This window comes from Botryllus schlosseri, chromosome 12 (genome assembly GCF_051294905.1).
Source record: "Botryllus schlosseri isolate E-star chromosome 12, Bs_hap1, whole genome shotgun sequence".
In the NCBI taxonomy this organism is placed as follows: Eukaryota; Metazoa; Chordata; class Ascidiacea; order Stolidobranchia; family Styelidae; genus Botryllus; species Botryllus schlosseri.
This window is the reverse complement of record NC_137247.1, coordinates 26343898-26354860: the sequence shown is the minus strand read 5'-3', so window position 1 is coordinate 26354860 and position 10963 is coordinate 26343898. Positions and strand designations below refer to the sequence as shown.

At 39.9% G+C, this 10963-nt stretch overlaps 1 protein-coding gene across 1 annotated transcript in view; it reads left to right on the top strand.

The window, feature by feature from the left end:
- The first annotated feature begins 222 nt into the window (after positions 1-222).
- Positions 223-10963, top strand: part of LOC145452821 (microfibril-associated glycoprotein 4-like) — a 37746-nt gene continuing 27005 nt past the window's right edge. The window contains exons 1-4 of the mRNA XM_080330964.1: positions 223-1332; positions 2094-2156; positions 7033-7095; positions 7307-7369. Of these exons, the coding sequence (XP_080187090.1) occupies positions 1095-1332; positions 2094-2156; positions 7033-7095; positions 7307-7369 (427 nt within the window). The 5' untranslated portion in view covers positions 223-1094. The remainder of the gene's footprint in view (positions 1333-2093; positions 2157-7032; positions 7096-7306; positions 7370-10963) is intronic.

Below are 10963 nucleotides of genomic sequence, written 5' to 3'. Positions count from 1 at the left end.
ATTTCTAAGTTCAAAAATACATGAAATACATGGACTAACTCGCGAGGTTCGACTACAGTCATTGCAAAACAGCATATCTAGCTATATTCGTCAGCTTCACATATTCGAAATCAACACGGCCCCGGGGTAAATCAAATATTACAACGATTAACCGGGGGCTACGAAAATCATATCATATAATATTTGATTCCAAATATGACTGAATTTCACATTCGTAAGTCTGCTATATCGAAGAAAATCAGTGGAGGAGATATTGCTGTAATTAGGCTTTTAGTGTTGTGGCGGGTATAGCTAATTATGGGACGTGCGAATTCGATTTGTTGTAATGCTACAGTACAGGAAGTTGTTTTCCAATCAAAGCACGATTGACGCCTTATTCATGAATAAGATTAGTCTGTACAGCGCGGACGGAGACTGCAATGTAACGTGTTTTGGTCCATAAGAGACGTGTACAACTGTGTAAGATGTCGATGGTGGTAGTGTCATGACTCATGAGCATTCAATTATTCGCTGACTGCTATTACTGAGTGATCATAGGCGAGCGTCACATTTCATTATCATATTACATTATGCTTCCATACCGTGATGATTTTGCGATGCCGCTTCGGAATCAAGCATTTACGGTAAATAATATAAAATAATCTTATTCACGAAGAAGGCTTTCAAGAAACAGTTTTCTTGATCCTATCTTTTGATATGGGTTAACTTATTTTCTACATCGTTTATAGTATTTCATTTATTCCTCCAAAACACCTCGAAACAACCTCTGTTTCGCGGTAACTAAATATATATTTAAACATCGTATCTATTTGAAGAGTCATTAGTAATTTCTCCGTTGGTCGCAAAGATACATGCTTCATTTTCGACCGTTGATTAACTGCTACAGTTATGCGAACCCTCGACCACATCTACAGTTTTGAAACTACTTAGCTGCATACTTTTAAGACCCTCGTTTTCCCATCCCATTTGCAATACTTTTGACACGCCAAATAAACCGTTACATGTGGTATACTTGTAACAGAGTAGGAATTCACAGCGTTACTTATACTTCGATTTGAGTAACAACGCTGACAACTTTGACCACCTCTCTTGAAATGAGGATCACGAGTGGAGTTGTCGCGTCATGCATATTGGCAATCATTTCGGCTGCGGACCAACACGAGGAAATGTTATGTAAAGCACGGCCAGGATGCCAACTAGCGAAATGCGATCCCAGACCGCCGTCTCTGAGTTTGAACACGAATGAATATCCTGTTACTTGCGTAAGAACGAAGGTTGAAGACAGAGGGGAATACAACGAATTGAAAACGGAAATACGAAGTATACGTGCAGGTAGTTACATTCAATACATTGTGTATATATGTCAACATCTACATATGTTATAGCACAGGGGTTCCTAATTTTCTGACCTCACTGCATACTCCATAATAGACGAATTATTCACGCTGTTCCAAGTGTCGCATACTCAAATAATAGGTGGCTGTTTATTGTGTAACGTCGACGGCGGCTCGATATTATATGACAAGCCCCGGGATAATGTAAACGCGGAGTGCGTTCATCATACAAACTATAGCTAAGTTAATCACCACAAACAAGTGTCTGACAGGTAAGACCGATTCTTTGTCTAAAAATAGGGTTTGCATGGATATCCGATTTTCGAAAGTTGACAATTTTCCCGTCGATGTGAATGCTGGAACGAAATGGACGTAAATGCAAAAGAATGAGCTGCTTAGCGATTTTGAGAAGATTCCTCCGAATCAGCTTTCTCCTGGCGTGTAAAGCAACTACAATATGTTGATACTTTCGCTGATTCACATTCATCGGTACGAATATCCATGAAAGTATTATACTTTCAGTCGATTTGCTACAGATAGACCGAATCAAATTAGTAGAAAGCGGCACATTGTATTTGTATAAAATTGTAAGCAGAATAAACAAAGCATTCTCGCAAAAGACGCGATGGTGGCGTGATACGGGACGTCGGTTTGTTGGATAAAATATGTTCGACCAATTCTAAACGTATGTTTCTTTTCCACATGTTGATATTCTGACAGAAAGTATCGAAAAATGATAAGTTATACTTTTAATTTCAGAAGTTTATCGGCTAAACGACAAGAACCGCAAATTGGAAAAAAGCAATTCGGCTGTCTCAAAAGGTATCGTTAAATACTTTGCAAGGCTAAACAGATATAACTTTTGCGCCTTCAGACAAGACCTTACCGGTATAGCCTATGCGTCATCGGAAATCGCTAAAATATTTTACATGTGAATGTATGCAGACATGGGGTGATTACCGCACCAAAGCAATCGACTGCGATAACTTTCAACTCCCAGATGACCGATTACGATTACATAGAAGTAAGCTGGTAGTTCTTTAACTTCGGTGTTGAACATATGTTGGAAAAAATTTATCGGCCAAGATGACATTGTACGTCGAGATGACAAACCACTGAGAATAATGACGCCACATGCTCGCTACGTCACAATATATCAATTGCGCAACTATATCTCTAACAATTTGTCACCATTCTAACTAGCTATACACCCTTCGGTACAATATCCGAAGATATATTTAGTTACATTATTATCTCGGCGGTTTTTAGCACAATTCACAGGCAAACGATATGCTAACTTATGCAAATGCTTCTCAAAATCCAAATTGTGAAAATCATGAAATATTGCATGAAAGCAGTCTAGAAACATAAGACTTGAGCAAGTAGTACATGCAGGTATTTCATATCTCATCCATTAATTGAAATACGCTGGATAATGCAAGGATTTTAGTTATCATTGCTTCGCGCGCCGTATGTTTGATATCCATGGATTAGACCAGGGGTTCTCAACCTTTTTAGTGCCGTGGCCCATTTTGCTGGTTTTATAAATGTTCAGTGGCCCACCTCTTAGCCTATAGCAGTGGTTCCCAAACTTTTTCGGTGTGAGGGCCAAATTTAGAATTTCAGAGTACGGTCGGGGCCGCACGAATACTACGGCTATGAAACGGACCCAAACAGTCATCATGGGTATTTCGGAGTAGTTTTATTGCCCTGGCGAGATTTCGAAACTGTACACTGTTTACCGCTACTTATCTGCTGCATTTGGTGTCCGTTGAGTGAATCAGCTTTTCTCGCCTAAACGCGCTAAGCGCGAGAAATTTTTTTAGTTTCATATGACTGAATCGGTCAATATCATCGGGAATTGCATGTATTGCTATCAATTTTCATCTCTCTCAGTGTCTCTATTCACGTAATCTGATTTACCGGTAGAGCTGAGTGAGGTGTGTTTGTAAAGGTATAGGCCCCCTCAATAGGAATTAAACATATCCGGGGGTATACCCGTTGGCAGGAACGTAACGGCACTTCGTCAGGACCCCGGGCTCCCATAGGGTGATAAACTGACCCCGCATGACGTTGTTCGCTTTTGCCACGAAATTAAAGTTGTACTGTTTATTGAGACAGCGCGACGCCCGAATATTTCGATAATTCATGATGAAATCGGTGAATAAGATCGGGAATTGCGTGGTTCTCCTCTTTGCCCACGAAATCCGATTTACCGGTAGAGCTGAGTGAGAGGTGTCTTGAAACTGAAGACCCCGTAAAATTAAACATCTCCGGGCGGGCAGACCCCTAGGTATGACTTCTTCACATGATGTTATTTCGTGACATCCTGATGTCTGCTATATCAAAAAATGTAGAATTGCCCAAACCTACTACACTGGAAGATCACACGATTTCAGATTGGTATTTCTTCACTGGCATATAATTTTCTTTCCTGCAGGATGGTATTTGTCTTGTGAGATTCAGATTGCCAAGACAAGAACATTTGGCGCCAGTCATTTAGGCGCCTATATGGACAAATAAACCTATATGTATTTTGTATATATGACGAAGTTTTGGGTATTTCGAAGTTTCTGGTCAGCATAAAAGCAGTCCTTTACGGCCAAGGCTTTCTCGCTGCCGATCGTTAACACTTCTTGGAGTCACATGTTACATGGCTTAAAACTTTATATGTCTTGGTGCGTTGTGGTGCGGTCATGGCCAACGCTGATATGCCCATTTCTATAAATCTTGCGTATTTTTTCTTGGGGGAGAGTACCCAATAATCAAGATATGCGGCGAATTGAAATCGCGCCCTGCGCGAAAAATTTTGAAGAAGTGGCATAAATTTTCAAAAAATAGTTTATAATTTATGCCAATTCACGAAATAATTTTGGGCCCCTTTCGGGCTCGGCCCCCTAAATTGGGGGGGGGGGGGTTGGTTTGCAGCAGTTACGGCCCTGAATATAGGACTACCAATTATGCTGCTTTTAGCCGACTAAGCAGTATGCATCTCGGCGTATTCAACCTTGAGTCACGTGATGCACATCTATAGTTATCATAGGGTTACCATACCTCCTCTTTTAACATGATTTGTTCTTTTTTTGATTGTTTTTAAAGTGTCCTCGGAGGACGCCCGAATTTCTTCTTTTTTTGAGGATTTTATTTACATATAGGGCCAAATTCGACTGATATACATTAAGTTAGGACTGTAGGAACGCTACGGCGGCTATTTCGGAGCTGGACCGGGAAGTTTTTTTTCAGTCAGAAATAAAAATTGTAATTTCCGGGGGTTGAGCTTCTTTTTCTTTTTTAGTCAAGCGACCACGAGGGACAGATTTTCCTTCGGGTTTGAAAGTTATCGCTACCTATTTATATATATAGCTACTGCTCGTTCAACTGTAAAGTTAGGGCACATTGCATTGAAACAGCATTGATATACCGTTAGCAGTCTATACTCACAACTTTCCTGCAATTCTATAATTATAAACCACAGAGGTCAAGTCAAGCAAGAGTATTCTATAAATATATATTTTATTTTTGTCAATAATCGATTTCCTAATATATTGTGGGGGCCGCAAGAAGGCTATCTGGGGGCCGCACTTGAGAATCACTGGCCTATAGGGTCTTAGTTCTGCTAAATGCGTTCTTGATGTTCAATAAAATCGAAATCTCTAGCGTCATGTAATCGCGCGATGAAAATTTTCATGTTGAATAAATCTCCTGCAAAAACGACTAGCAAAATAATTTTGGGCCTCCTTCCAGCTCCCTCCAATTGGATGAGTTTAGGAGAGGTAGTTACGCCCTGGTCGTCTCTATAACTCTTGTGTACATTATGGGCATGGCCGTCCACTTGTTCCACGCACGTCGCGAAGCACAATGATCTAATCCCCGCATCCACGAGCTCAGTTTGCGTGATTGGGGTTTTAGTTTCACTGTGGTGGAAAACTGTGATAGCGAAAAGACTCTTTCCATCTTTAAACAATTCTGAACTAGGCGGTAAGATATCGTAGTGGTATGATCCAATGCTCCTATCCAATGCTGCGACTCCAATGGGTTGCGGGTCCGAGTCCGACCGAGGTCGACTCCAGAAGTCCTACCTAAGTGTCTTAAAAAGCCTAGAAGACCTACTAGAAGTCGGCAGATACGAAATCAAAATATAGACAATTGGTCTCGTGTAAATGACCATTGTAGTCCACAAACACCATGAATGACACCAGTGTTGAGATGACTCAAGTCAACTTTTTCGTGTGACTTGACTTGACGTTTCAGAAATGTGGATTGACTCCTAACTCGGAGCAAAAGTTACGAGTCAATTTCAAGTCATCAAGAACGGTATCGATAAAAATGGCTGGACTTGCATATATTCGGACTGTGCTCGAAACGGTGGTGTGGCCTGTGAGAATGAGCAATCACCCCAATCACCCAATGCTTGTACATTTTACTGAGCCTCCATTGTTCTATCACAAATCAATTGAGCACAAACGAAGTGATTGGAGCTCATCGTTTACGTTGTCGTAAGCTAGTAGTAAAGTAATCTAATGGTGAAATATCTATCTCTGTTCTATTGACTGCTCATTGCGGTCGTTATTCACTTTATCCAAACCTCTTTTATGATTTAAAACGAATTTTAATATAGTTTATAGCTTCATATTACTCGCCAGCCATCCGCGCAGGCTTAAATTGTATCACGGATGTGTAGGTGGGCTAGTATCAATTCGTTTTTGAGGTTTCGTAACCTATTCTCTATTTCGGGTAATAATTATAGACCGAGGCTATACAGTTACTAATACGTAGTTTTACGGTTCTACGTATGCGTGCGCGATACGACGCCCTTTTTCATGTGTATTTTAACTTCATACGCGTCAAAATGTGCAGTGACTCGAGATGACTCGTGACTCCCTTGAGCACTGAATGGCACAAACTAACATGATGTCGATTGTTGGGGCACTACAGAGAAACGGAGAAATAAATTTTATTATTCAAACTGTGCGTATGTCTTATACCTACTGAAGTTCCGACTTCAAAACATTCAATCCAATGATGCAAACAATTCATGCGAATCTTACATTATGCAGCCTACAATGATTACGAGGCCGGACATTTTTAGACCGACACTCTAACGATTTATTCGCTGCTCTAAGTCGTCAATCCATTACGGTTCGTTGCGATGGTGACGTATACTGCCGCATGAAGTGGATAATTGATAATAAATTGCAATTATGACTATTTTTATGTTACAATAATGCGACCTGCCGAAGTACCGTAAATCTACATCAGATGCACTTCAGTCCGAGTAATGCACGCAAACCATTTTGAACGGCATATGACTTAAGACCTTGCAGGAATACTTGGATACTTCTGTATTAACTTCCCGCTATTACATAATCGAAATGATTATTGTTGCTGTTGGCCGTAGGTGGTCATCATAGGCGTAGCCATGGAACAAAAAATGCCAGTCATCCCTCCCATTTTTGACTGGTACATTGTGACTCCATACGTGTCACTACGTCTCATATCTGAGTCGTATGAAAAGCTTGATGTAGCCTATAGGCTACCTACGTGCAATTCGATGATATGAATATATGAGAAACCAGGGATTCGACCATTGCATAACTGAACAGCTTCTTGGAGGTACAGAACTTCAATATACTATTCATTACATAATTGAAGATATAACGTCATTCGAACATGACAGTCATCCATTTTTCTATTGCAGAACTTACATCATTGAAAGGTGAAAACAATAGACTGAAAAGCCGCGATGCTGCACTCTCAAAAGGTACGGCGCGTTCGCCGAATTACCTTGCGTATTCCAAGTTTCATTTGAAAACACTGATCGGATACGTGTTTGGGAAGTGTAGCTTTGTTCGTGCCTATCATTACCCTATCGCAGAAATATATAATTACTCTGCAGCATGGCATACAAATGCGTACAATCGATGCAGGTAATAATGCTAATAATTCGCTACACTCTCAATATTGGTTTTCAGATATCAGATCTCTCACGTCAAGGATCACTGCGCTTGAGAACGAGAATGAGAATCTATCATCAGGTGCTATGTTACTTTGTAATGCCGCAGTGAGGTTTCAGAAGCAAAATGACCGAATTCCAGAATATCAGAATCCGAATCCATCCGGCACCTGTTGGCAATTTGAAACGCAGAGTGCGGTGGTGAATTTCCTATTCAGAGACCGAAAAATTATGTCAATATCAGGCTAATATTTCATATTTCGGTGGAAATATTCTGCTCAAATCATAGTTTCGAAGAAAACGCAAAACTCGGATCCAGTCCGGCTGCATTAAAAGTCGATAACAACCTATACCATATAGGCACTCGTTATTTGAACCCCGTAGGGGGTGTCTTACAAAAGCCTTGAATGAAAGTGGGCCGAGCGGAAGTCACAAATCAATACTAATAATAACGAATATCGGCCTAGTGTGAAAATGATCAATATTATTTTTGGTAATACATGTCACATTACTCCTATTTAGCAAATAATACTGTTTCCTGTACTTCAGAATTTTCTTTACGTGCAATTCTCACTTTCGTTCCGTTCTCGATCATTTTAGCCTAATAAAACTGTTATTCGGGTGAAGCGGAGTCGACTGTTGTTGTTGATTTATACTTTTAATAAAACACCATGGAATGGTCCTTATACAGTAACAACACCATCTCCAGCAGCTCGTGTAGAAACGAAGGGAAATGTCAAAACAAAAGAACCGGTTACACATGCACTTACGAGGCAACGCACACCGGTAAAAATTGTGCAGAAGGTAAAACTTTTTACCTTTAAAAGACAGTAAACCCACTTTCCCTTCACCTTGGGTAGCTTCATAATTTAGATTTACTTTGTCGATAGAAAACTCTTTGTCCGTACTCTAAATGTCTAAAACATAGACGTCCACACCAAGTCCTATTGTCTATAGAATACTTTCTGAAGAGACTGAAAGACCGAGACATGCCTTTGGATGCCATCATTTAAATGCAGAGGTGGACAAAGTAGTCAAGAAAGCTACTCACGTAGAAGTAGAAGTAGCGAAGACAAAACCAACTCAAGTACGAGTAGAAGTACTTCTTACATAAGCAACCTAAAACTACTTGAAGTTGAAGTAGAATTGACTGACTTTAAATCTACTCAAGTAAGTAGTTGTGAAAACGATCGCAAATCGTTCGCATGGACCAGGGGTGGGCAATTGTTTTCTTCCGCGGGCCAAATGAGAAAAATAAATTCGTTGGCGGGCCGAGTGAACAAATTTAGCTATATTCTCTAGCGTATTTAAATTTTATTTTTAAATTACATTGTTAATAAATGCTGCTCAGGGAATGTGTTGATATTAGGTAATGAGAAAGTGGCGGTTAATTAAAAAATATCTATTAGCTGTCATGATTCGAAACAAAGTTAAACATGATACATTTTAGCTCTCTTTAAACCCTTATTCACGTTCTTTTATTAAGACTCGAAACCAGTGGTTTTTAAACTTTTTTAGGATAGTGAATAATTTCGCGCCCACTTATCATGATATCACAAAATATTAAAAAAGTGCAACCAGAATGTTAGCAATCCCAACGGATAGTTTGATGGCATGGAAGATTATGGCTGTTGATGAGAGAATTATGAAATATCAAAGTCGGAAAATACGCAGAGTAACAACTATAAGTTTGTGGTAGGCCTATATATCGCGCCGAGTTCGAATTTTTTTTTCAATAAATTTCGGCTTCGCGCCACCCTTCTGATGCTTTCGCGTCTCCCAGTTCGAGAACCACTGCAATGAAATGTATATGCAATAGTACAAAGCTTATTTTCCTGGTCACTGCCTTCCGAGCAGTGTGCAGTTCAAATCACCTTTATGTTGAGCGAAGCTTGCAGTTTTTCTGAACTTCGCCCTTCCTTGACCTCGGCAAAAACTGAAAGAATAGGTTTACCCCTGACTCCGGTATGCGAATATTTAGTGCTCCAAATTCTAACCCTAGACCTTCTTTGAATTTCAGTTTTCGTTTTTTTTTTTGCATGCCCGTTAATAATTTATTGGTGATAGATATGATGAGTCATATAGTAATCATGAGTACTGATTGTCTTGTTTTACGAATTAGGTATTTGGAAACATATCACGACACAAATTGAAACACATACCGTATAATGCATAATGTGACCATGTCAACAAGGAAGCTTTGGACTAAACTATATATGGAAATAGTAATTTCCTGTGACTTCAATTCCTACTCATACCTTGCCACATTGCCTTTATTTTGAATCCGGATTACGCAAGCCAGATACGTAGGCAGCGTAATCATATGGCATATTAATGAGCAGACTTCAAAGTCAACTATTTTCCTGTTCATTTGATACAGCCTATGGTTTTAGTCATTCAAAAAGCAAGTTTTATGTTTTGAATTCCAAGCAACCTTTTGCGGGCCGCACAGAATAGCTTCGCGGGCCGCATTTGGCCCGCGGGCCGCACTTTGCCCAGGTCTGGCATGGACAGTCAAAAGCTGCAAATGGAGCAATGCGGAAGGTGAAGAGAGCTTGATTCATATTGATGCATCCCAGGTGTCAATTTTTGACAGAATTATCAGTCGTTCACATCATGGGATGTAAATGATAGTATTGACATGGAAAAGCAATACTAATCCTGTGTTTACTCGAACACCCCATCAACAGACTACCATAGCATGGCGCCCTCCCCCATATTATAAGGCCCCTAGTTCAGTCGAAGAGCAATACGGAAAAGTTGTGTCTGATCTTTAACACTTTGCGCGATTAGTATTCGTTAATTAAATAATTGAATAGCATATTCATATTAAAATGAACCCGAATATTTTCGGCTGACACTCGTCAGGGGTAATCGTCAGCAACTAGTAGAGAATTCGAAAGAACAGCGTATATCAACAATCGTAACACAAAATATGACGTCACCAGCACGAAATGTCGAATACGAGAGCGTTCAATGTACTATTTTTAGATGATACACGAACTCTTTTTGTTGACACAGCCTTGGCTGGTGTATTTTGATAATTTTATCAAAATACACCAGCCAAGGCTGTGTCAGCAAAAAGAGTTCGTGTATCATCTAAAAATAGTACATTGAACGCTCTCGTATTCGACATTTCGTGCTGGTGACGTCATATTTTGTGTTACGATTGTTGATATACGCTGTTCTTTCGAATTCTCTACTAGTTGCTGACGATTACCCCTGACGAGTGTCAGCCGAAAATATTCGGGTTCATTTTAATATGAATATGCTATTCAATTGTATATTGAAGTTCTGTACCTCAAAGAAGCTGTTAATTAAATAATATGGCAGACCGTAAAAATGCCATATAGTGAGCTACACTAAAGCGGAAAATATATTTCATGTCTTTTGTGCAGATAGTTTCAACGGTGGTCTGCTAAAACAGGTCCAACGTTGAAAAAAGTCAAAGTCCACTTTTCCAGATTAGAACACGTCATCGGCTGCTAGGTATAATTGGTAATTGCTAGATTGCGAAACGGTAGTTTCAAATGTTATGGCGGGCCATACTCACTGTGATAAAATATTTGGTATAGAGGCGATAATGCGGTGGTAACGGAACCACGCAACCCGGTATCTGAATTATATTCAGCGATACTTTCGTTAATGCATATTTGCCCCTCCATACCTACTGTGC